The sequence below is a fragment of the Anarhichas minor genome, unplaced genomic scaffold (genome assembly GCF_050575085.1).
Source record: "Anarhichas minor isolate MPS153535 unplaced genomic scaffold, ASM5057508v1 ptg000033l, whole genome shotgun sequence".
NCBI lineage: Eukaryota > Metazoa > Chordata > Actinopteri > Perciformes > Anarhichadidae > Anarhichas > Anarhichas minor.
In genome coordinates this window covers 6,437,415-6,464,097 of record NW_027466479.1, presented here as the reverse complement: position 1 = coordinate 6,464,097, position 26,683 = coordinate 6,437,415, and the positions used below count along the sequence as shown (strand labels likewise).

Here is a 26,683-nt window from a genome sequence, read left to right as displayed (position 1 = left end):
TAAATTTTGCTTCCACTACTGCCCATGCTTAACAATACTCAATACCCTACCTGGTACATGCTTTCTTCCTCATCGGACTTTTATTTTGAAATTAGAGCAGTGTTTACATTATTTAAAACCCGGAAGTGGGAGACACTGTTGGGCTGCAAGTGTTGTTGCACGGCCCCCTGCCTTTTTATCTGTATACTACTGATCTGTAAGTTGACAACACGTGCATGTGAAGTTATTTTAAAGAACGGCTTGCTAGCATTTGGTGAGTGTCATCGATAATTTGTCATGAACGCTAACAAAGTCAAGCTCGAGCTAAACGTTAGCTAGCAACATACAACAACTCAACAGCCTGTAGACCAACTACTTGATATTTATTGATGCTTTCTTTCGTTTATGAACTGTAACTAAACAAACGTCTATAATTAACATGCTTGACTCTTACTGTCATGTCCATCAAGGGCTAGCTAGTTAGCAAACGTTAGTTGCTTGCTGCTAAAGTTACCACGTACACAGTGTACAACAGACATACACGCATAACATAATGTCAGCATGGCGTGTATTGATATGATATGAACTTATCATGAAGTAATCAAGTTTATGTTGCAGTATTCAAATAGAGCTCCATGTTATAAAGTGAAACTAGTTGTGTGTTCACTACATTTCACCATATTTGTGGCAGATTTGGATGTTTTTTTGAGTGTTTTTCTATTTTAATGGTGAAATTAAACAACTGAATTGTTAATTCGTCACTCTCTGTATTAATAATGTAAATATTGGTAGTAAAAAAGCCCCGTTGATTTACAGAAATGTCGATAATCTGCCTTTTCTTATGTAAAAAATGCCACATAATTGCTGCTCCAGCTTCTCAAATGTGAAAATGTGTGCTTTTCTTGGTTTAATTTAATTCCAAATGTAGGTCTACTAGTTATGCATTTATAGATTGTCAACTAACTATTATTTTCATTATCAAGTAACAGAATTCGTCTGTAAAAATCTTTAAAATGTCCATCACAGTTTACCAGAGCTCAAGTTGACGTCTTCTTTAGTTTTTTTCTTTCTTTTTTTCTATCTAAAGAAATTTAATTTATCATAATGTAAAAGAAAGCAAAGCAGTCAATCCTCACATCTGAGCAGCGCGAATCAGCAAATGTTTGGTAGTTTTGATTAGTAAATTGACTAATCCAATGACCGAATGATCTTCTCAGCATTTTATTTTTTGAATTTTCTGACACTAAATTAATACAAAGTAATCTACAGAATAATAATCAACAGAATGATCGATCATAAGTGTTCAGTCGGGTGTTAGGTGTCCTGCTGTATTTGGTCACGATCACTTCATTGCAGTGACTCTGCTGGATCACTCAGCCCTGATTTCAAGTCCAGACTTTGCGTTGTAAAATAGAATGTACTCGGGTATCAAGGCTCTTTGTCGCGTCTCTTCCTGTGTATCATATTGAGCTGAGAGCACAGGGACGATCGACTTAAATACCCTTCGGGGACTGTGACTGCATGGCCTGCAGGTGTATGGAGGGAGCAAAGAAAAATAGAAGCCAGCAATGTAGGATGTGTAGGAGGCAGTGGCGTCAGCAGACCGAGCAGCAGGAGGGCTTTCATAAGTGGGGGAAAAAATGTACATCCAGACAGATCATAGCCTGCAGGCCTCGCTTCGTGTAAAAGTTTCTTGTCTAATAGGCTCCACAGTTCCACTTCTATCTGCTGGTGAAGTCATGGGATCGATGTGGGGACTAGCTTCCTTCAGTTCAGGGTAGATCGCTGAGGTCTCGTCTGTCCCAGCAGTTAGGATCCACCTGGATGTTGAGTGCGCGGGCTCTGCTTGGGATCGGCTTCCTGGTGACCTCAAGGGCCGCGGTGGTCCTCGCTCAGACAGGGACATGTCCGCTGTCCACTGCAGCTAACAACCGCAAGAAGGACTGTTTCACTAGCAGACCAGCATCCACCATGGCCAAGACCATCAAATATCTCGGGTGAAGTTTTACATCTTGTATTCAGAGCAGAAAAAATATTTACAGAATATATATGTGTGTGTGTGTATATACATAGACTGTCCACACTGACCTGTTGATGCTCCACACAGGCAGGAGGAGGCCCAGCACATTGATGAGGAGCTCTTCAGTGAGTACGGCTTCAGCGTGGACCAGCTGATGGAGCTGGCTGGACTCAGCTGTGCCACGGCCATCGCCAGGGTGAGACGTCAATCAGGGCTCTTATTTTGAAATATTAAATAAACCAGGTTTACAATACAAGGATACAAATGAGATTACTCACTAGAAGCATTTCTCTTCAGAAGTTGCTGTTAAGAAAATCCTCTTTTCCTTGTCCAATACCAGTTGTGGAGGATAGATATGTTCTGTTTTTTTTTCTTTCTCCGACAGGCTTATCCAATCACCTCCCTGGTCAAGGCCAGACCTTCTCTGCTGGTGATTTGTGGACCTGGTAACAACGGAGGCGACGGTCTGGTCTGTGCACGACATCTTAAACTCTTTGTGAGTGGCCTTCACTTGAGTGACAGTAAGATACTCTGCAGCAGTGGTGGAAATTAACAAAGTACAGTGTTAATATTTTACGGTATTTTATACTTCTACTCCAGTACAGTTAAATAACAGTGATAGCTACTAGTTATTTACTAAGAATTCCCCCTCTTGCGGCACAGACTGTCAGACCCCTGCTGCAGTACAATTTGAGTTTTTTAAAGGGACTCTGGTGCTCGGAAACACTACCGGTTTTGTCCACAGGGACCGCCAAAATCAACACAAAATTAAAGTTCCTGGTAGTAGCTTTAAAACAGACTGATTGGATTGGATTCAATCCTTTGGCAAAATTCTGACTTCAGGCGGTTAAGTTGTGCTTAAACACCATGTAAGGACAGTCAAATCCTTAGTGGCAGCTTTGAACCAATCAGCATTGGATTTTTACAAACCCGTCTGTGCGGGGTGGTAAATAACTTTTTCAAAATATGAAAACAAATCTTTCCTCCTGCAGGGTTACGAGCCCACCGTCCTGTACCCGAAGAGGCCAAACAAGCCTCTGTTCCAGGGCCTGACCACGCAGTGCCAGAAGATGGAGATCCCCTTCCTGACTGAGATGCCTGAGGTTTGTTTGCCGTTAATCAATAATGCAGCAGCAGTGCTATCCACAGGGGGGCGAAGACAATTCCTCCTGCTCATTGTGTTCATGAGTGTGCATTTTATATCACGCTATGCGGCTACTCTTATTACACATCGTTAGCTGTAGCTAAATGAGGCTGCAGTTTCGAGTAGAGGAAGCCTTATTGATCCCTGTGGAGGAATTAGGGTTGGAGATTGCATCGCAACGGACAACGCAGTCAATTATATTCTTGGTAACTAATGATGCAGAGTCATTTACTTATGTTTCCACAGTTACACATCTGCAACATAAGTAAAATAGAAAATAATTTAAAAAAACATGAATTCTCAGGCTGCAGTGATCGACGAGGCTTACAACCTGGTGATAGACGCCATCTTCGGCTTCAGCTTCAAGGGGGCGGTGCGAGAGCCTTTTGGTTCCATCCTGGACGTGCTGAAGAAGACGACCGCCCCCGTCGCCAGCATCGACATCCCCTCAGGTCAGTCCTCACTCACTGGAGAATATGGATTTCCCACTAAAGAGTTTCTAGTTAATTATATTAAAATACATTACAGGACGTAATTGTAGTTAGCAGTGGTGGAAAGGGTTTGATTTTATATCATCATTCATATGTGTGTGACCAATGTAGAATATATATATACTGGATTTTGACATCCTGTTTGTTTTGTTGTTCATACTTTTTTAAGGTTGGGATGTGGAGCAGGGCAGCGCAGATGGACTGCAGCCCGACATGCTCATCTCTCTCACTGCTCCCAAGAAGTCTGCCAGCTTGTTCAGGGGACGGTACCACTTCCTGGGAGGCCGGTTTGTGCCACCGGGCCTGGAGAGGAAGTACCAGCTCAACCTGCCTCAGTACCCCGGCCTGGACTGTGTGTTACAGCTGTAGGGGACGATGCACTGAGGGGTCAATGGGAGGAAGAGTGTCGTCTATAAACACTGTGGGGGAAATAATTCTCATCCACTTTTTTTCGATCGATACAGCTCTGACGGCTATCGCATAGCTTAGCATAAAGACTGGAAACGGGTGTAAATGGCTAGCCTGGCTCTGGAAGCGTACCAGAACTTCTAAAGCTCACAAGTTAACACGTAGCTTGTTTGCTTTTATTTATATGCAAACAGAAATGTAAAAATGACTGTTTGTAGTTGCACATGTTCCTTCATGATTTCCACTAACTGCAGCTCTGTAGTAAACACACTGACATGAGAGTGGTATCAGTCTATCAGTCTAACTGTTGGAAATAAATCAAATAAATGTTGGGAATTTGATCGGTTCATATTGAGTGTATGGTGAGCTTTATTAACTCTCTGAGGATTGTTTTGTTCAAAGCACAAAGCTTTAACGCGGTGGTTGCTTCAGCTACATGAAATTAAAAACAAACAAAAAGATGATTGCCGATTGTCTGCGTTATTATTTCTGTAACAGAAGCCGTCCATTTCAACCCTCTGAAGAAAAGAAGACTTCTGCATCACGTGTACTTTTTTCAGTTTTTATTAGTACATCGTAAGATTCCATTGAATGTACAACTAGCAACTGGAAACTATCGTAGTCCATCACATTCTGTTTATATTTTATTAAATTTCCATACATGTTGTGTGTGTCGCATTATTTATAGATGAGGTGGCGATGATTTAGTATAAAGCTTTCTTCGACAATCATCCTCGCGGAGTCCAAGAGACGCCCATAGTACCACTGACGTTTAATATAAATGTGTGACTACATATACTGTATGGACAATGCTGTTGACAATGTGGCTCATTAATGCAGAATGGGTTTCTCGAAATAAGTGCAGAACATGCATTTGTGGCGCAGAAGACTATATACAGTGCTGGTACCATGCTCTCTTTATATCCATGTGTGAGTTTTGTCAAGGAAAAGGGAAAATAGAGGCTTGATATGAAGAGGAGTTTCCTCCCCAAGTTGTCTACATGCAGGTCAGAGGGTGGAAGGATGTTTTCAGTCCACGCAAGAAGCCTGAAGATAAAGACAACATACATTAATGGATTTAATGGCACTGATTCAAAACCACTGTGTTTACAGGAAATCCAGATCATTAATAAACACAAGAACCTCTGAAATAAACATCAAAAGCTGGGTATTCACTTTAAAGTACTGGCTCAGAATCAAGAGTTTTGGTGAAATATAAGACAGATATCATCAATTTATTTAACTTCTAATCTAGCCAAGAGATCTCTTCAGATATATTCACTGTACGGTCAATCTAAAGCTGAGCCCAGCAACGTCTTAGCTTAGCTTAGCATAAAGGCTGCAAACGGAGTGAACATCTAGCCTGGCTCTGTCCAAATGTAAATTCTGCCTAGCATCACGCCAAAGTTCACAAATTAACACGTTAGATCTTGTTGGCTTTATGTGTTAAAATACAGAGGTGTCAAAATTAAACATTAGTCTAGTTTTACACTCGGCACAAATAGCAAATGGGCGTATGTCCAACATCGTCTATACTGTCTAAAATAGGCAAAATTATTAGTTAAATCACAAAACTGTTGAACTGATTGAAGAAAAAGTAAGTGGGTTTGATACCAGCTCTAGAAAGAATTGGACAGTGCATCTGGGAATAATACTGCTGACATGCACTTTCACAAACATACCTGTGCTATTCTCCGACCTGCACCCCTGCACAGTTATCTTTACCTTCCGAGGCTATCGCTAAATATTCAGCATTTCTAGGAGGAAAATGAGAAAAAACAATGTTGTGAAACAAGGTCAAACTTTTAATTTTAGCACAGTGAATTGGGTGAAAAATGCAAAAAACAAAAAAATATTACAGCTATGACAGATTTTTGTTCCTTTTTTTGACTTACAGGAGGAAGGTTTTGGTTTTTACTAGGGAGGAGGATGACAGGATGGGACGGACAAGACGAAAACATGACAAATAGACAGAGGGAGCGTGAGACAAAGAGACACACAAGTGATAAGACACAAACTGGAAACATTGATAATCTCCAAAATTAGTGCTGCTGGAAGATAACAGGTATAAAGTAGAGGAGAGGAACATGAACCAAAGAGAGGATGAAACAAGGTAAAAGTTTCAAATTATAGGTGTGACTTCAGCAATACAGCATGAATAACATATGGCAGTATTCATGGGGAAATACACACTTTTCAAAGCATCATTTATTGTTATTTTGAACATATTAGCAAGTTATGGAGTTGGTTTTTAGAGTAAAGGCCCAGTCACACCAGAAAGAAATATTTCCTTCAAAGCTTGCCGCTAAAAGGTGAGCTAACTGCTAACAAGCTGGTAAATCACTACTGCTAGTCACAAACAATAACTCATCAAGCTTTTTTCTATTTTTCGATCAACATTATTATTATTTTGTATTTCATTCACCGAAGTTATTGAAGTGGTGAAAAAAAAAAAAAAAACGTTCCCGCCAACAAGCTTGCTAACTGTCAGTTAAGCATGCTGTCGGTTATCTCGTTAGCTCACCCGCTAACAGGACAATAAATTAACACGTACTCAAGAGACATATTTGTACCATCGACTCCTCGAAACTGTCAACAAACCATTACTCTTTCGTGGAATAGACAGACTGAGGGTTAAAGAAAAGTAAAGCTAGAGTGCTGCTTGGATGGGTTGTGGGCCAACCAGGAAGTTAGCATCGCACTGGTTCTCTTGTCAAAAAGCTGAAGATAGGCTGTAAAAGAACTACACCAGGGTTGCATGAGTGTGCGTAATGATACTGCAAAGGTGTACTCAACAGTGTAATGACGTTTTGTCTAGCCACTTGTTAGCATCTGCCATTTTTAAGACACATAAAAGCTTTAAAAATGTTTAAGCTTGTGTTAACCACAGACCTTACTTCAGGCAACTTACCAAAAACTCATTCAAAAACCCATTGACGTTTAAGCGTGTATTCCTACAGCACTCCGTTAAGCTAATACGCTAGCAAAGCTTCCTCTCCGACCCTGTTCGCGCAAATTTTCCAAGTTAACATCCACAAAATCAAAGTCTTCATGAAAAAATGGAGGAGATTTACGTCAACCCTGAGAGTAAATCTACAGATCACGGTGGTTCTATTGGAATTAAGTGATTTTGGGGCCAACATGTCAGCGTCTTAAATGCTCATGTAGCCGGGTTTTACTCCAGTTGTGTGTTGTTTCAAGCTTTGCACGCTTTAGAGCCCGACTGATATATCAGTATCAGCATACATGCTGGCCAATAAGGAAGAATACATTGCAGTATGGAAGTGCTTAAGATATATTTGAGGTCATTTAGAAACAGTGCTTCCATTACATAGTTAAGAGTAAACTGAAGCGCTCAGTAGGTCTACCTTAGCTACAAATCTTTAAATGTAAGGTAGCCTTATCAAAAAAACATTTGCTTATGTTTTGTGTTTATGTCGTGATATATTGTAACTGGATTTTTTTTTTGACTCTTAAATATCTATGCAGGCATTTGCCTTAAAAATCCAGCACTTTGTTTGGGCTCAACAACACACACACTTATATAATGTTATTTGGATAAAAACCTTGTATCTCCAAAGTGTCTGCTTTTCAAGAACTGACAATTGCATGGAAGGGTTTAGCTTGACCACAAATGTTTGGCTAAAGTCATTTGCATTACTCAAAGAAAGAGTCGCCTCATCTATACCAAAATCAATTTTAAAAAAGCACTGTAAAATCCTTCAATAGAACTAAAATCGCCAAAACTGGAGTTACAAGGTTTTCGCATGTTGTGAGTTTGATATGTGCACACAGATGTACGGAGTAAAAAAAACACTTACGCTGCTTCTCGTAATGCTTCTTCCCCGGCTGCTGATATTTTCTTGTAGCAGTATATCATCTCTATGAGGAGCCAGACCTGCAGGCCAATGATGGTCACATACATCATGACCTCGGACACGATGGACGCCGTCCCTCTGGTGGCTGCACACATGGAAGCCAGGAAATCAAGAAATCAGACAAACACCGAAAAACTGAAATTCAGCCGTTATTCCCTAAAATTTCCAAAGAACCAATGATGGTATTTCATTCCATAAGAGTAAGTCTGGATGGAGACACATTTTGTTGTCTGGATAAAAAACTATATTCTTCCTGGTTTCTTATTGTTCAGGAGTCCCCTCTGGGATTTTGTACAGGCTGCCTGTGAATCATAGGCATCTGAAGCGGTTGGGTTTTAATCCTGAATCCATAACAAACATTTCATTTTTTTTTAAATCTCAAACTCCATAACTTACATTTTTAGTCATGCACTTCACTTCCCCTTACATTGACCGTTTATGGTGAAATCACATAATTTGCATCAAATTAAAAGGCACCATCGCCTTGTTCCTCCTTAAATGGAGGTCTTATATGCTTCGCGCAGTTAACTAAGAATGTAATGTATTTTTAGAGCATATGCTGACGGTATGATTTCATAGGGAAACTGCACATAATATGACCAATGCGCTGAATGAGCAACGCGTCTATCACTGTCAATGGGGGCGGGATGTTTCCTGCTTGTGGTGTAGAGACGGGATCGAGGGCATTGCACACAGATCCTGCTGGTGATGCAATCTGCTCTCATATCGCAGACCAAACCGTCGTCCAGTAGAGCGCTGACAGCTGATGGCCTACCTTTAGCGACCACGGTGAGATGGACCACCTTGCTGACGGTGGTGCTGTACTCGTAGTTGTCGTAGAAGAGGATGCGGTTGAAGAAGCATTGGTAGGTGCCCGAGTCGTTGAAGGTGACGTTGAGCAGGTATATGGACGCGTCTTGGATGTCGGGGCTCCTCTTACTTCCGTTCCAATCCACGCGATCCATGAAGTTGTCGCTCTCGATAGTTGGGCCCTCCGCGTTGTATGTGTAGATCTGGTGCCACAGAGACATCGGGGTTAGTCAGAAATGCTGCTGTGACATATAAATACATATATGAGGCCTTTGGGTATTGTAATGCACTATATATAATAGTTTTTCAGTGTAATTTCCTTACTTTCTTCTTTTGTTGTATTAATAATTTAAAATAGTTATTTAAGTCTATTTTTCATATACTTCTTATATATATACTTCTTATATATATATATATATATACACAGTATATACATATATATAATATATATATATTATATATATATTATATATATTATATATATAATAAGGAAAAAAACCAACAACAGTGAGCAAACAAAAATAAAAAGCTTAGTATACATCCATTATCCAGTTGAGGGTCGCGGGGCGCTGGAGCCGATCCCAGCTAACATTGGGCCTGCGAGGGACGGGGCCCTGGACAGGTCGCCAGTTCATCGCAGGGCACATATAGAGACAGACAAACATTCACATTCACACCTACGGGCAATTTCGAGTCTCCAAATAACCTAAGCTGCATGTCTTTGGACTGTGGGAGGAAGCCGGAGAACCCGGAGGGAACCCACGCTGCAACGGGGAGAACGTGCAAACTCCACACAGAAGGACCACCCGGGATCGGGGGTCCCTCTTGCTGTGAGGTGACAGTGCTAGCCACTACACCACCGTGCAGCCCCAGTATACTTAGCTCAGCTTACTCAGCTTAGTATACAGGGGAATGAAATGATGTTCCTTCAGTGCTATGGTGATCACAATAAGAACAACAAAACGAGTACAAAGCGCAACTAACAGATCCCATTATATTCGGGAGCCAGAAGTGTCTGTATCTGTCTTTACTCTTTATGTATCTATTTATATTGATACATTACACACATGTGTTTTGTTGCCACATAAAGGAGTATTGAGACAAAAAAAAGGTCACAAAAATCCAGATCCTCAAGCTTGATGATATATTTTGTTGGACAACACCCATGGATTTATATATGAAGCGACATTAGCGCAGCTATGCACTCCGGTGGCAAACAGAGGACGAGGTCAACACGGCCGCGTGTCATCTCTGGAGCTTTAATGATCCCTGTGGTGTAACATCCAACGATCGATTGCCTCTGACTCTCACCATGACCTCGGCACTTGTCGCTATGATGTGATGGAGGGCGTGTGTGTGTGTGTGTGTGAGAGAGGGGGAAGCTTGGGTGTGGACTGTATTTGCATGCATATATAAAAAGCCTTTGTCTTAAGGAAAGGGGCCTAGGACAAGTGGGATTTTAAGGATGCTCGCACAACTTAAACTCCTTTGGAAGGACAAATAATTCCTGTACTCCACAATGTGCTGCGTCAGTTAGATTTTGTGCCGGCACCAGACTAAGAAATTCTTCGGCGGATGATTTGCACACTCACGTGATAAAAGTCGGCCTCTCCTTTCCCCCTGAAGTACCATTGGACGGTGGCGGTCCCCGTCACCTCACTCCTCCTCTTGCAGGAGAGGCAGCCCAGTTTGAAGCCCTTGCCCGCGACCGCCTCCGTGTCAGAGTCCGGCTCTGCACAGGCCCCACGGCAGTATGCTGCAAAAAAAAAAAAAGAAGAAAAAAAAAAAGGGACAAACACTCACTACTTTGGCTACAACACGATGCAGCAACACATCACGAAGGCCACAGGTAATCGGCTCAACTCACCAAACATGCTGCAGAGGAGAGCAAGGAGCAGGAGGTTTGATACTGCCATGTCAACTGGATGTTGGAGGAGCTGTTTTATGTGACGAGGAGCCTCAAAAAAAGTACCAACTTTAACAGCAGCACTCCTGGTGTGGAGCTGAACTGACCTCAGATTTTGTTGTTATTGAACGGAGGCAGTTACTGCATCAGCTAAACATGCATTCTAAAGCCAGCAACAGTTACACCCTATTGGTTGCAGAATTTCTGTTTTTGCCAACAAATTATTGATGCTTTAGACACAGCCCCCTACTGTCTCTCTATAACTGGTGCATTCCAGTGGTGGTTTTCTTTCTGCTTTTAATTATCCAGCAGCATATGAAACAAACCGGATATCTGACTCTCAGTGTTCACCCAGATCAACAGCCTGAGATTTGATTATCTTCTTTTCCCCTGAGGTCTTATTGTGAGATGCACAAAGCAACCATTAGACCTGCCTGGGGCCACATGCTCTGCTTCTCTTGTGTTTGCACAACTGCAGGGTATGCACACAGATTAGGTGTGTTTATATAATGTGCCACACGCAAACTACTGACTGGACGTCTGCAATACACTCACACGCCAGTGCATATATAATGGCTTTGCATGCTCTGTGATCTACCTTTTACAGGCTACGCGCTACCAAAAGGCCTATTAAATACAGACCGATCTAATGGCCAATTCTTATCCTTAATCGGATCACCGAAATCAGAGCCTACTGTCCTGAAATAGAGGCATCCTCTCCTCGAGTCGTCTCCTCGGAGAAGAAGAAGAAGAAGAAAAAAATCCTGTCCTCCCCTGCGATGACAGCTGAATGATGGAGACACTTTGTATTTTCGCCTATCTACTGACCCCCGCGCTCGTAGAAGAGATGCTTCGCTCGTGCATGCATTGCGGATAAAACAGCATGTGGTGCATGAAAAGACGCGAGCCCTCCCAAAAAAAAAGAGAAGCTAATCTATTAGATGCGCCCTGTGCCTGTTAACGGTGCGCCTTTCTTCCTGCGCCACAGCGGCACCTCTGTCGCTCATCCCAGGAAGCTGCAGATGCACTGCGGTAAAAACAAAAACAACGTCCGTGCGTGGCTGAGCACAACCAGTATGTGACGACTGTTTGAGCTTATGCCCCGCTGTTTTTAAACTGAAACTAGTTTAGCTCTGTCCGAGGGGCCACCGCAGGGGCTTCACTGAGCGTTTATAGCGCGTTTAATGAGCAACAAAGGGCTTGGGGTAGTTACTATTAGGGTGAACTGGCCCTTTAACTGAGCTCCAGTAGGCGGGGTTAGTTATGCTAATGTTTAATCTCTCTGTCAACATGATCATTTTACGCCGTATCAGTCAATAACGTTCAATAACTGCCCGTGCAGTTGTGGGTTCAGCTTTTATAATAATTAGATAATAATGCAGCTGAAGCGCGGGTTTTAGCTGCTGACCAGTGTGATGGCATTTCACAACAATTCAACTCTAACACCAAACACCCACTAACGTTGTGTGTGAGGAGTGCCGATGCTGTTTTGTCAACCAGCTAGCATCAGCTACGCCTACGGGCAAGCTGCTGTTAGCATTTACGAGCCTGTTTTTATTTTTATTTTTTACACAAACGAGCGACGTTAACGTCATTTTGTATCTGGAATTCGCGAATAATAATGTTGTGCTGCAAATAGCCAGCGACGCTCTCTATAAAAGTAAAAAAAGTTCGACATACCGACATATCAAAGGTAAAGTAACTAAGCTAACGTTAACTGCTAGCTAGCTAACGTGTGAGCTAACCAATGCTGGTCAGCTCACTTTACACGCTAACGCAGACATGAGCGAATGCACACCGTGACCAGACCACATGTTGGTAATAGTGCTTTTTAACGACAACCGTTTATGTGACGGACAATGTGAGAGCTCACAGTAGCTAACATTAGCGAGCTAACAGTAGATGTGGTAGTGATCATCAGGTGGAAGCTCCTGCATTTCTGATCACAAATCAATATCTTTATCGACAGCCTGCCCATCTGAGGACGGGGCTCAAACGATCGATCAATTATGTTAAACGTTAGCTACACGGTCGATTGACAAGTAATGAAAACGTTTTAAAAATGCTTTAATTTACAATTAAAGCATTTTAAAGGGTGATGAATTAATTGTTACTGTTTGTTTTCCAGCTACTGTTCCAGCTTCACAGTTGTGAGGATTTACTGCTTTTTGTGTTTATTTGACAGTGAGCTGAATATGTTTAGGTATTGTTGGTGTTACTTGGGAAAACCATCAATTTGATGATACTCGTTTTGTCCAAATAACGAAAAGATTCAACATACTTTCATATAAGACAATCTAAAGCAGTAAATATTCACTTCTGCGAGGCTGAATCCAGTTTAGTTTTATATTTGCTTGAAAATGCAATTACTCCATTATTAAAATAGTTTCAGAAGAACTTTCTCTTGATCAACTAATTGATTAGTTGACTAATTATTTCAGCTCTGTAATTGCTGTCGAGATAAAATACATTCACCTCACTGAGAATGTTGCAATGAAGAAACTGTCTCAGTTTATTGTAGTTTAAATGTCGATGTCACTGCTATTGTTTTCCATTTAGTTGAGTTCTGTCTTGGATCTGCCTTCAATGCCTGTCTTTTGTGTTGTCCTGTTGCCTTCAGTAACATGCTGAGATGTGCATGTACTTGTATTGTAAATGTTTTATGATCAATAAATAAAATCAACACATATTGTAATTTAAACGTTCCTCGATACAAAGGACACATTCCTCAAAATATTATACCCAACAAAAAATAAACACTGAAGATAAACATACCACACGCAAGGAAAGTGTAACAGCAGCAAAGGGAAGTACAAGAACAGATGTATAGATAAGTAACTACAATAAAAACTACAGTAGATGCACATCTACTGCATTGAGACAAAATATTGGAAATAATCGATTTTCACTTAGTAAAGTGTTATTCTTCTCTCTAGTTTTGTGAGACCATGGATGCCACCTGCAGTGCTTCTGCTGCTCCAGCTGGTTTGACTGTCCAGGTGTGCTTCCCCGGTGCCCGTGCTGCCGTCTTGGACAATCTGAACCGGCAGCGAGAGGAAGGAAGACTGTGTGACCTCTCTATCCAGGTGCAGGGGCAAGTGTTCAGGGCCCACCGCTGTGTGCTCGCTGCATCCTCGCCTTACTTTCACGACCAGGTGGGCCAGGTTCATTCATTTACAATAAGGTTGTCGATGCTTTCACTCAGCCCCAATATTTCAAAACTCGGTACGTCTTCTCTGCTGTCTCTCGACAGGTGTTGCTGAAGAATGTTACGACTGTTTCCCTCCCCTCGGTTATGGACCCGGTGGCCTTCGAGAGTGTGCTGAGCTCGGCCTACACGGGCCAGCTGAGCATCGTGCACGATGACATCGTGAACTACGTCACCGTGGCCAGTTTCCTCCAGATGTGGCACATCGTGGACAAATGCACGGAGATCCTGAAGAGGCCCCGGCCCCCAGCAGAAGTCAGCCCTGGGGAGGCCGCCGCCGCAGCAGCTCACCCCGGCACCGCGTCCCGCCAGCAGTCCCCGAGCAGCACCGACTGCTTGTACCTGGAAAGGGAGGGAAGAAGGAAGGAGAGGAAGCCGGATGCCCTGCCGCCCTTAGCCACGTGGAGACGTCCGCAGCAGTTCCCCAGATGGGGGCGACCACGGCCCCCATCGACCCAGCACTTGGCCGACTCCCAACTGGACACCCTGGCTGGCTATGCGGAGGGTGATTACGCCAACTGCGAGGAGGCGTGGGTATCAGGCCACACCAAAACCGGCCACTTTGCTCACGATGGACTGGGCTACAATGGCAGGTACCACGGGGGGTTCCCCAGTGGCGAGGCGTTAAAGCAGAAGGTCAGGTTTCAACAGCGGGGAGTGCCGCCGAGCAGCGACAGGCTGCTTGATAAGAATAGAGAGAGCGGGGACAGTGATGAGACGCAAGAGAAGAGGAGGAAGGAGAAAAGAGAGATTGAGGCAGACGAGGGAGTCGGAGAAGCAGCGGTGCAGAAGAAGGGGGGCTTTGCACAAATGGGGCACTGCGGTAGGATTCAAAGACCTCATTTCACTTCAACCACATATAATTCTAACATACATATATAGTTCTTTACCTAAGAGGAATGTCGCCGTAGGAAAGAGGGTCACTTCTTCAAACTAGGTCACTTGTGTGGTAGAAATGTGAAATTATTTAGGCATTGGTTTAGAGATTTTGATGCTGACTGGCACATTTAGTCCAGTGTAACCTAAGAAGGTATTGAGATTAGATACACAGCCATATAGTCTGTCTGTTCCTATATGTGTTACACGTGTTACTTCTCCTTGTGCTGTGTGTGGCTTTGATCTTGTTTTTATATTTATTCTGCAGACTTCCGCCCAGTTTCAGATGAGAGTGTAGGACAAGCCACAGGGAAGGCGAGTGTGGAGGAGATCAAGGACAAAGTGCAGAGAACTTTGGCAGGAAGAGACCCCTCCTCAGACCTGACCGGCGGTCATGCTTGCCAAACAGGTGTTCCGGGCCCCGCCTGTCCCGTCTCAGCCCGGCCTCAGTGGCAGACGGGTCCCTGGTCTCAACAAGAGCAGAGGCCTCAGGACGGAGGGGGCGGCAGCTGCAGTAAAGACGAGGATGAAGGTGACGAGCAGGAGGACGCAGACTTTGAATGTTTCACGGAAGGGACGTTTAGCCGAGGCACATATGACGAGATCCAAGATGGCACGGGACAGGTTTCCCAGAGGCCTTTAGTGCCCGTGTCCCCTGACTTCACCATGGCGGGGTCAGAGGTGAGCTGGCCCTCCACCAGCGCGGGACAGAGTAGCTCGTCGACCCCCACCTCAAGCCGCCTCCTGTCTCCATCGTCTGCTGCATTTCCACCGCCCTCTTCGCCCCCGACGCCGTCTTCGTCCTCCTCGGTGTCCCTCGCCGGCGCCCCCTACACGGGCAAAGTCCACTTCTGCCACTGCGGCAAAGCCTACACCCTGAAGAGCATGCGTGACCGGCACGTGAAGATGCAGCACCTCAACCTACGGCCCTTCGGCTGTCCTGTTTGCACAAAGTCCTTCAAGATGAAGCACCATCTGACCAAGCACCTTAAGACTCATGGAGGGCTGCGGCCCTACGAGTGTGGCCTGTGTGGGAAGAAAGTCATTTGGAGGGACAGCTTCCTCAGGCATCAGGTCCGATGCGAGAGACTCGCCTCCAGCTCTTCAGCCAACGGCAACAACGAGAGCGCACCTGCAGCGGACGTCGACGACAGCTTCGGTTATGGATTTGAGGACGGCGAGGCTTTTCTCGCGACGGGAGGACAAGTGAAAGTCGAGGAGGTGGATTTTCGCGGGGAGATGGAGGACGGGATGCGTGGCCTCCTGGGCAGCGTGTCTGGGATTGTGGACGAGCTCAGAACTCAGTCGCAAAACTTGGACGCCGGTAGTCATGTTTTTAAAGAGGAGGCGAGTGAGAGCTTTAGCGGAAATTAAACGTTAACGTGTAAACTGTGTGCGCACAAATACACACCATGACTGTTCTTTTCATGCCATGGATGTTTTGACAAAAAAAAAAAGGAACAATCCTATGCTTTTATCAAGTGGCCCTTTTTAATTTGTGCAGTGCCACATAGCCTCAGTTCTTGTTAAGTGATGCTGTAAACTGTACATCTGTGTTGTAAATGTACCTCTTGGGCCCAATTAAAGTTCATTTGTATTTTGCACATAAATTATTTACATTGATCTGAATTAGAAAATAAATACAAGGGCATAACATTTGTTTTTCTGCAACACATTGATGTCTCTTCAGACTATATAGAGGAAGAAAATCTCAGTATGTGTGGTAATAACAGCATTTTAGATTTTTCTAAATGATTATGCTCATTCTAAAACATTGTGGGTTATTCAAGGACATTGGCATTTCTTTTAAGAACTTGGGGCTCATTTTAGAGCACTGTTGGTTATTATCAGTGAGGCCTATTATATAATACCAAAACTTATTCTAAAGTACTCTGGCTCATTCTAGAACAGTCTGGCTCATACCAGAACGGTTCCTTTGCAGCACAACGGTGAAGCACCAGAGGTCTCTCCTGCTCAACGCTACAGAATCCCTTTCCTGGGATCAAACTGTACAAAAGCTCCTCACTGTGTTTGAAGGAAGCATCCTCCATTAATTCCATTAAAGACCCAGAGACGCTGAAAGATGACGAGCCAGTGAATGGGACTCATTTAATGTAATCGGGTGCATTTAGCAGCCCTTACACATTCCCGTCAATGACAAACATGAGGTTGTGACCATCACCAAAGAGCAACTGTATCATGAGGAACAAGTGTATTACATACTGTAATGCACTCCATATGTAGCCAGTTAAATTAGATTACATTTGTGGGGCAATTGTTCCTATACCAGACGTCTCTGTGACCAGAATCAGTGCAGGGGCAAACCATACTCGAAGCCTCACGGTATATTTAGTTGTTGCTGTGAATGCTAAAATGCGTCAAATACAGAGAAATTGCCTGTGTGATGTGGGTTTCGTGCCACTGAGCCAATTATCGCAGGAACACTGCATGCAGGGCAGATGGACCTCCTTGCTAATTGTGATCTTAGGGGCAGATGTGATGTCCTCGAAAAGTTCGATCTCAGCATTATGTCTAATGATGTGAAACATTGGTTTTCCCACCTCTGAGCGTCATCTTTGTTTGGTGTTACTGCAGGACTTAAATGAGATCTGTTTTTTTCCACACCAACACCTTGATACAGGGATTACTGGCTGAGGTGGATGATTGGCCTCCAGAGGGTTTTTCGAGAGTATGTGTGAGTGTTCAGTTATGGATTGTGGGTTGAGTTTGGGGCTGATACACACTTTCTGTTTCCCCTCTTCACTTATTCAGCTGCTCAGTAAACCTTGAAGCCGGTTGCAGTCTCTGCTGTCGTCTTGGTTACAAACATCAAGGTACCATTTATAGGGTCGAACTGAGTATTTCTTGTAATGTTAAAGCATTTCACCTCTAATACTGGGTCCATACACTCTAAATGTACAGTCATCAGTTCAAGAAAATGGGGGGAAATTCCAAAGCGGGAAGACAAGGCGAGGGTGCAAACTGTTTTCTCATTTTTGCCACTTTGGATTTATCGGAATAAACTATCAAAACATACTTGGACCACGGATGTACTAATGACAAGGCCTCTGGGCAGCTCTACTTCTTCGTCCCCTCATGTTGGACTGAGGACATGTTGGACTCTACAGCGACTCACTATCGCCTCTCGAGGTACAAGTGGTATTACAAGACGGGCCGGGGCTAACTGGTTAGCATGCTCATGCAACACAATACATAGACGTCCTTGACAAAACTGTAACGTCTTCGCATTCTGTTCATGTTGTTAGCTAATTTTTTGGGATGTTTGAAAATTAAGTTCTGTCAAGATTTTTAACATTGCAACTTTAAAGGAATAGTTCAACATTTTGGGTGATTCTTGCTAAGAGAAGCTCGACACACCTCAAGTCTATGCGGTATAAAAGGGCTGGAGCCAATGGGTTAGGCTAGCTTAGCATAAAGACAGCTGGCCTGGCTCCACTTTGGCACACAGCCCCCCTGCAAAACGACAAGTCTTAGTTTTTACACTTTGGTTTTTGTACGGCTGACAAACAAGTTACTAACTTGATGCTTGGTGAGTTGCTGGTAGGCAGATTTGTCCAGTGTTTGTATTCTTAATGCTAAGCTAATCGTCTTCTGTGTCCAGCCAAGGCTAACTAAAAGTGAATGAGACATACAGTAAATGTGTCTCATTCTATTTTGGCTTAAAGGATCCATAAAAAGGGAAAAAAATGTAAGTATGATCCAATGAAGACAGCAAAATTGTCAGATTTCAAAACATTTAATAGCTGAGAGAAGAAGTAACATGTTTATTTTTAGTTGGGCTGAACAAAGGAAACATAACACTCCTGTAGCAACACCACATCAGCAAAAAACAACACTTTTACAGTACTGACCATCCCGTTAAAGTGAACATACAAACAGAGCATGTACAAATGAGAGTGGCGATGTCATTTATCAAGAACAAAATGAAACTACACGTCAGAACATTTTAATTCAACATTCAGTACTCCTCCTTCCACCTCGGGTGCTTCTGCCTTCAACCTTTGAACCACTTACTGTCTGACCATCAGATAAAACCAACTGGTGTCTGTCGTTAAAACCTCAAACCTAATTTAAGATGCAACCAGATAACTCACAACAAACGAGATCCATGCAAAAGCTACAATACAGAAAAGAGAGCATTCTTTGGTTATGGAACAGTGCATTTGAAAAGGGCATTTTTATTCATTTGTTTTTGGAATGACATCATACTGTACATCTTCATTAATTACACTAAGGCACAATGAAACAAATACAGATAATATTAGAGTTCATATACTGCAGGTTTCCAGTTGTGTTTTCAAATGCTTTGCGACAAACGTTCCACTCGAGCACAAACAGACCACTCTCCGCTAAGGGTTTCACGTGTGGAATTTGGGGTGTGAGTCGGGTTTCTAGAAAGCAGCGAGACACACAAACGTGCCACTCGTCTACAAAACGCACGTGACGGGAGACAAATAGAAAAAGCAAACATCTGCCGGGGACAGCTGGACACTAGCACCATCGGACCAATATACTCGTAGGGATGGGGGATGTTTTACTAAAAGCATGACCAAACCTCTTCTAAACAGCGAGACGAGCTATATCCGTGGAAGTAGGATTAGAACAGAGACAGGCCTGGTGACCACTTGCAAACCCTGGAGTGTCACCGTTGAAACACACAGGAGGGTTTGTGTTAGTGGGTTAGCATTTCTTGAGGTTGTGAGTCCGCCTCTTGGTCCCCTCCTTCATCTTGTCCCGTCGGCGTCGGCGTCGGATCTGCGGCCTGGTCCTCGGCGGAGAGCTTAGAAGATGGTGCTCCAGCGTTTTGGGGGTGGACGGGACTTGGTTTCTCCCTGGAGAGAAGAAGGAGGGGGAGGAGGAGGAGGGTGAGGTGGCTGAGAGAAAAGTGTGTTTTCCATCCCTAGAGATGGCATCTATAAGAGCAATCTGGGGTGAAGTCATTTTCAGTTAGAGCTGTGCGGAAACTTCACGAGAGATTTGATTGTCGAGTACTTCACATTTATTGGGATTTCTAGGAGATCAACCACACTGAAAATGAACCCCTCACAAAAGTCGAAGTGGAGGGTATTTGCAGAAATGAATGAACAGTTGTGTGAGAAATGCAATATCTGGGTTTACGTGTCGGTGTCACTGCGAAAATGAGAAATGTTGCTCCTTAAGCTGGTTAGTTTATTATGATGACAGGCTGCTGTGAACGCGTGCTGATGAATGAAACTGAAATGGTGAATCATTATACTGTATTTATTCATTACTCACTGGTCTCTGGTGAGAGCATCACTGTTGCATTTTAGGGCAAACACAGACAGGAAACAGTGTTTTATGAAGCCCAGTCTTACAGGTAGAAACAGGAAGTATATTTGAGTGAAACAAGGGGGGGCGAACATGCAGTAAGCTCACCAGGTTGAAGATCTTGGACAGTGTGCTTTGGTCTCTGCGTCTCCTGACCGGCGACTTTGCGCTCTCGGCACGCGGTGACGAGGCCTAGAAAAAGACGCTCTGTAAGCACAGGTGGTGACCTGGAAGCAGGGCCTGAAAGCACGTTTGCTGCTCTGTCATTGCGTGACCTTTAACCAGACGTTTTAATCCACTTTACATTGATGGCCTTCTTCTCTTTCAAGATGAGACACATTTTGTCTCATCAGAGCAATCGGAGACGTCCCACTACTTTTTAAAATCTTACAGGGGGCACAATTATTGCTGTTGAATTTAAAAAAAACATATATCCACAAATTTTCAAAAATGAAGAAAAGACTCAGTGGTCCCTGTTCTTCCATCTGCTATTAAATAATATGTTCGAGTCGTGGAGTGGGGGTGGGGGGGGGCATGAAGACGTGACAGGAACCAGACTCGGATAATGGCAACCTTCAGGGGGGAAAGAAAATGGACGACAAGGACGAGGTGAGGTCAGCGTTGAACTGACCCACACAGAGGACACGGGTCCTTAATCACCATCCAATCACACACACATATGACATGGCTGTCCCAGGGTCGCCTGACAGATGGGAGGATACAAAGAATGTGGGAAGCCACAACAGATGGATCGGTGAGTCATCTCTTGGCACAGAGGGGGTGGAGGTGTTACAGAGAAATAGAGGCGTGAGGGAGGAGGAGGAGGAGGAGGATGCAGGCCAAGAGGTCCTGAGAGAAAATGTTTACCGGTTGTGGTTCATAAATAGTCGAGCAGTTTCAAAGTCATCCAGAGGCAGCGATTCGCTCTGGATTGAAGCAAAGAAGAATTTATTGCAACGTCATGAATTTACCAACGAGCCAATACTCTCTTTGACTGATCAACCGAATGAGAGGGGGCACCCGTCAAGAGTGAGCTTGGCCTTCCAGCTGCTGTATGCAGATGCTGGCGAATCAGCTTTTTGTACACGTCTTGAATCGATGCGCTCGGCTTTAAAAGATATTTCTCTCCAAGGAGGAAAAAGCACACAGTGGGGAGAGAGACACAGGACGAGCGTGGAGGTTAGGTAACGGGTGCGCTGCAGACAAAGAGCTCTCTACAGACGGACTTAAATGGGATCATTGCGCGCCTACACAATCACACACACACACACACACACACACACACACACACACACACACAAAGAGGTGAGGTCAGAAATGGGGCTTTTGTTCGATTTGAGAAGGGAAGTTTTGACGTACCAAGCCCAGGACGTCTCTCCACTGGACATGAAAAAGAAACAGACAGTGACATGATGAGATGAGATACAGTGAGCGGACTGTAGTGGAACCTGCGTCCGCCTCATCTGAGAATCATCCAGTTAAAGATATTAAATGGCAAGATTAGCAGCGATGTGGTGGTATATTAGAGTAAAAAATGGGTGATCACTGACCATCACCAACATAGGTTGACACTTTCTTTTCTTTTTAAAATACATTTAGCCAACTCACTCTGGAGTCGACCCCAGTGGTCCCCAACATTTTGGTTTGTGACCCCTTAAAATGAAGCTTGAGTGGTTGCACAGAAAGAGTGACGTTCCCAACTTAAGAGTGTGTAGAAATTGTAGCCACGCTAGCAGTGTGAAATGCCTTAACAACTTTGGAATGTATTGTAAATAAAATTTGGTAAAGACATTCATGGTCCCCGGAGGATGAAACTCTCCTGACTTTTTATTTCGTGTCACCAACAGGGTGAAGTGAATCAGTGGCTAATACTACCATTCTAGTGCTTCAGACGGGCCAAACTGCACCAACCGAAAGTGAAGTTGTGGATTGAAACAAAACGACTTTGGGTTTAGGAAACAAAATTACTTGGTTAGGGTTGAGAAAAGATCGTGGTTTGGATTCAAACAAGTGCTACGTAAGTTACGTAACAAAAGTATAGTAAAATAAGTCAACTTTTACTTATTTTACTGTACTTTTGTACACTTGGTTTCAAGTGTTTTGCAGCCGTCCGTTCATAAATAGTTTTGATGCGAAATATTCGCAAACCATTATTTCTCGTTTTTGTGTAGTTTATTCGTCCCGCCCCCTGGTGTGTAAATGCCTTTACATTTAAAGTTCATTTTCCCTACAGGATAAATCCCGATGAGTTCAGTGATCCCTGGAAACTCCTTCTAGCGCCGTCATCTGGTCAACATTTCAGTTTGTCCAATACTTTGGTTTATGTCAAAGAAAAACTGATGACGTTCCAATCACTCGCTGTAGTTGCACTAACAGGCTATAGGATTTAGTGCTCATTAGCAAATGTTAGCATGCTAGCACACAAGATTGTGAACATGCATTACACTTGCTGAACACCAGCATGTTAGCCATTTAGCTCACTGCACCACGAGCATAAATGATTTTGATGGCATGAGTTTTTGACACGACAATAGCGGTGAGCATTAGTGCACTAGTTAATTTGTTGTCTTAAGTGTGTTCAGGTTGGATCCACTATGGGGCGGGGCTAACAGCTTGCGGCTTGCGATGCTGTCTGACATCTAATGTGATGCTCCCACTGGGTGGTGCCGAAGTTATAAACTCTCACACATGATGGCTCAAAGGTGTCCAATGAAACCCTAAGTGGATGTCGAATAAAACGCTGAAAACAAAACGTCATTCAAAAAATGCAGTTGAAATTGGATGTTGAGAAATATGATGTCGAGCAAAATAGAGAAGGAAAGTCATGTCTAAAAAAGTGATCAGAAGTGAATGATCAATGCATCTCTGCATCTTCACCCTGCGGCTACACCTCTGGAATGATCAACAGAACAGATGTTGTGAAGAAAATGAGACTCACCCTGGATTTAGGACGAGGAGAGGACACCTGAGAGACACCAAGCAACAACAACAACAGAGTGACTGATAGAACAACAATCATCAACAAATGTTTGAGCTGCTGATTGAAACTTCCCCCACTTCCTGTTCTTATTTTTCATCTTCATCAGTATGTAAATGAAGGAGTCATGCAGCTTTGTAATCAGTGAGGGAGCCGAGGGAAGCAGTTTAGCTTTGAAAACGCTGCCGCTCTATTGATGCCAAGAGTCTGAGCCAAAGTAAATTAAAAGAAGACACTCACGTGGTATAAGTTGGAGGAAAATGATTTTGTTCTGTGTTGTGGCTTATGCCACTCATAGCAGTCTCAGAGTAATACATGAACATCTTAAAACTGAATGCAAAATTTGACTAAACGCGAGGATGTTAGCATGGAGCAACAAAGCTGACTGCATGTACAACATGAAACCATTTAATCAAAGAAACTCACAAAGCTCCTGAAGAAATGCACCACAGCATTTTCATTGGTCCGGCGGCGAGCGGAGGATTGCTGGGGTGAGGTGGCCAGGTGACCCCGGAACGAACCCTGTGAGGATCAACAGAGGTCAAGTAACTGCATCTGTTTGGTAACAAAATCAAAGTGAAACAGAATATTTGAGCGGTGTACAAATACATGAGGGATTAAAATCAAATCCTGTGCATTTGATTGGACTGTTAAAAAGTAGGCGTGATTAGAATCTTGTGTGATACGGAGCTACAGAGCTCCACACACACCTCACTTGTTGCTAAAAGCTGCAGATTGATTTATGGATGGATTTTTGCAAAATATTATTGGTTCAAATTGGACGGCACTGGTTAACGTAAGCGTACGTCATATTGTTTTATTATTTAGAAGTAAAAGATGATTACATTTTGATATGAAATTACAAAGAAACTGCCCTGGGGATGTGATCTAAAAGGGTCAAAATAGGCATTTTTCATTTCATCTCGACTTTTAAGCGCCACGTATACTCAACAGCATTGTCAAGTATTTTTTTATGAATCATGAGGGAGTAGCGTGGCGTGAGCTTGAAAAGACGTCACTCATCTTGCCATAAATCGGTGCCGGGTGCACCGTACCTCCTAATGTGATAATTACAGTAATTATAGCAATTTCACATCTCACAATATACAGAAAAACAGGATTGCAATCATGTGAGATGACAGCAAATCTGCAAATTGAATCAATTAGAGGCAATTAAAATACTAGAAGGAAAAAGTATGAAAGGTTTACAGAGTGAAGGAGAGTAGTCGACTATAGTGTGATATCAGGTCCATCAGTTTGTAGCTGGCTGACACACAACCTCCTGAACAGTCTCACACATCTGACAAAAAAATACATTAATGTCTCTTCCTCTAATTCACGTGTATTTGTTCTGCTATGTTCAGTTTCAGCCTAAAAAGATACCTTTCATAGATACCCATCTTTGTGGCTTTATTGTGGTGCAGGAAAGAAAGCCTGCAACATATGAGGGAAAAGATCCAAGCTCAGACAATAAAGCGCGCAACAAATCCACAAAACCGGAGACACTTGGATGTCAGATGAAAAGGAGCGCGGTGCTGCATGAGGTCTGACTGCCCTCCCATCACAGAGAGTCCAGTCTTGAAGTTGAAATAGGTTTTTTTCTCTATTTGCAGCTCAGGGCCAGACTGACATTACAAACTGCATTATTTCTTTAACGTAGTGTACTGTGTACGTTTACTTACAAATTGGAAGAGAACAAGATAACAGCACAGGTGAGCTCGGTTGGAAATAAATCTTCCAGCCATAAAAACAACGGCTCTGAACATGAATTAATTTTTCCAATGACATTGAAATCATCATGTTTCTCACTAAATATAGTGCAGGCCTGGTGGACTTCTGCCTCTATATTAAAACTCAGGCCCAAGATAAGGCAATCGCCGATACACATCTTAATTAAGCAGCGTCTGGTCAGTGAGCCATCAGGGCTCCTCGCTCCTTCAAGCAACTACTGTCAACATCTTTTATTGATTTGTATTAAAAGTCTCCTGGAAGCTTTGGAGTCAAGCTGAAGGAGATAAGAGATGTACTGCAAACCCTGATTTAGATTTGTTTTGTGTGTATTTCTTAATGGGTTGTGAGCATTTCCCTGCTACTTAAATGTCTACAAACCCAGTGGATAATCTCTAAAAATGTATTTTTTCATTGCTTTTCCTAATTCATTAATATTGTGGATGACTATATGGGCGAAAATAAATGATTCACTCTTGAATTACTAACAAATGTTCAAAGAACAAAAAACAAGTACAATATAGCGCAGCATTGCAGTTCTAACATTAAGTTAAAGTTTTAAGAAGCAGAGAAGTTCTGGAAGAAGAAACACCCAGAACCATCCTCTTGATGCAGATGCATGGACGCTCACCTTGCTCCTTTTCTTTTTGTCTCCTCCAAAGAACATTGTAATCTGATCCATGAGACTAGGGTTCTTCTTTTTCCTGCTGAGCCCTGAGGTGCTTGCCGTCGCCATGCCGGTGGTTGCTGAGGTTGGGTCGGGTCGGGTCGGGTCGTCCTCTCTCTGTCTACTCAGTAGTCCTCTTTCAAGCCGGTCCTCAGCCCACAGTGCCAAACACTCGGTTCTGCTGCTCCTTCAGGGTGGCTCGCTGGTCCTCTGACGTGCTGGGGGGCCGTCTTTGAAGGTGTCGCCCCCTCCGGTCGCAGGGCACCATGGGACATGAGGAGGGTCAGGTGTGGTGGTGGTGGGGGGTGGGGGGGGGGGGGGGGGGGGGGGGATGCTGCTGCGCCAGTGAGGTCCATGGCTCTGGCTCGGCTCCAGGCATTCTTCGGGGCTTCAGTGGCTGTGTCAGTCACTGCCGCCCTCCGCATGGGCCAGGGCCATTGTTCCTCCCCCCCATCTGCTTCACCCCCCTGGCCTCAGGGACAACAAGGGTTATCTCTGAGTCTGCACTCACACCCTGATGCAAAGCAGCCCCGCAACTCTGTGGGGCCATTGTTGAATCAGCCTCATATATCCTCTCAATGGATGGTGTTTAAATTGGATGTACAGTCACCCAGTTTAACATAAGGAGAGGCCCGGAAGACAAGAAAATCTTCTTGTGTGGAAACCTGTGGACACGGGCCAAGTATCTGTGTCTGATACAATAAAGTTGTGGTGACTTTGCATGTTCGGATTTTCTGAATGTTTGTGTTTTCATGTTGAAACCATTAAAATCCAAACAGTTCCAGCTATGACAGAGGTTTATGGCTAATCGAGCTTTACAGGTTAAATATTTAACTTCAATTTTTTTAAAGATTTTGCCAAACTGGAATGCAATGGCCTACCCTCTGAGACCCGGGGCCGCCAGCCCGACATTGCTGTCTTTAAGAAGCTGTAGCAGGTCAATGTTGGTACCAACCATGTCACGCTAGCTTGTCGGGAAAAAGGCTAAATAACGCTCCAAAGTTATGCTACATTTCGGCGAGGGAAAAACTGGTTCTCTGGATACCCATGAATCTTCCCTTTACGGACATGCCTACTTTATGATAATACCAACAGACAAGAAATTGCATAAATTGGGTATGACTGCAGAGCTTAGACTTCATTGTCTTTTTGTCATTTTTAAAAACTTTAAATAAAAAAAAGGCATGGACGGATGCCGGCACGAAGGGATAAAAATGACCTGTTGTGACCTCCAGGATCAGAAACTTCACAAGCTAGAGAACTAGTGGATTCAGAGGATGT

At 43.6% G+C, this 26,683-nt stretch overlaps 4 protein-coding genes across 8 annotated transcripts; 2 read left to right on the top strand and 2 right to left on the bottom strand.

Annotated features, from left to right (window-relative positions):
• The first annotated feature begins 110 nt into the window (after nucleotides 1–110).
• On the top strand, nucleotides 111–4,709 carry naxe (NAD(P)HX epimerase). Of its 4 annotated transcripts, none has more exons than XM_076105506.1 (7): nucleotides 111–196; nucleotides 1,789–1,976; nucleotides 2,087–2,195; nucleotides 2,385–2,495; nucleotides 2,992–3,102; nucleotides 3,448–3,595; nucleotides 3,804–4,709. In XM_076105506.1, the coding sequence occupies exons 2-7, from the start codon at nucleotides 1,804–1,806 to the stop codon at nucleotides 4,001–4,003; spliced, it is 852 nt and encodes a 283-aa protein (XP_075961621.1). In that variant the 5' UTR covers nucleotides 111–196; nucleotides 1,789–1,803; the 3' UTR covers nucleotides 4,004–4,709. The 4 variants fall into 4 exon arrangements, with proteins under 4 accessions (XP_075961621.1, XP_075961619.1, XP_075961622.1 ...); XM_076105504.1 differs by having other exon boundaries at nucleotides 119–253; XM_076105507.1 differs by having other exon boundaries at nucleotides 136–253; nucleotides 1,684–1,976.
• On the bottom strand, nucleotides 4,591–12,206 carry scn1bb (sodium channel, voltage-gated, type I, beta b). 2 transcript variants are annotated; one of them, XM_076105509.1, is made up of 6 exons: nucleotides 10,598–12,182; nucleotides 10,323–10,486; nucleotides 8,696–8,933; nucleotides 7,864–8,005; nucleotides 5,725–5,799; nucleotides 4,591–5,089 (listed from the first exon to the last, which is right to left on the bottom strand). In XM_076105509.1, the coding sequence occupies exons 1-5, from the start codon at nucleotides 10,644–10,646 to the stop codon at nucleotides 5,730–5,732; spliced, it is 663 nt and encodes a 220-aa protein (XP_075961624.1). In that variant the 5' UTR covers nucleotides 10,647–12,182; the 3' UTR covers nucleotides 4,591–5,089; nucleotides 5,725–5,729. The 2 variants fall into 2 exon arrangements, with proteins under 2 accessions (XP_075961624.1, XP_075961623.1); XM_076105508.1 differs by lacking the exons at nucleotides 4,591–5,089; nucleotides 5,725–5,799 and adding an exon at nucleotides 5,839–5,959 and having other exon boundaries at nucleotides 10,598–12,206.
• zbtb22a (zinc finger and BTB domain containing 22a) lies at nucleotides 11,921–16,330 on the top strand. Its single transcript, XM_076105503.1, has 4 exons — nucleotides 11,921–12,329; nucleotides 13,573–13,791; nucleotides 13,890–14,667; nucleotides 14,989–16,330. The coding sequence occupies exons 2-4, from the start codon at nucleotides 13,585–13,587 to the stop codon at nucleotides 16,092–16,094; spliced, it is 2,091 nt and encodes a 696-aa protein (XP_075961618.1). The 5' UTR covers nucleotides 11,921–12,329; nucleotides 13,573–13,584; the 3' UTR covers nucleotides 16,095–16,330.
• A 3,192-nt stretch (nucleotides 16,331–19,522) lies between these two features.
• Nucleotides 19,523–25,471, bottom strand: mbpa (myelin basic protein a). Its single transcript, XM_076106359.1, has 6 exons — nucleotides 25,367–25,471; nucleotides 23,434–23,529; nucleotides 22,969–22,995; nucleotides 21,390–21,410; nucleotides 20,139–20,222; nucleotides 19,523–19,573 (listed from the first exon to the last, which is right to left on the bottom strand). Exons 1-6 carry the CDS (start codon nucleotides 25,469–25,471, stop codon nucleotides 19,523–19,525), a joined length of 384 nt encoding a protein of 127 aa, XP_075962474.1.
• Nucleotides 25,472–26,683: the final 1,212 nt, after the last annotated feature.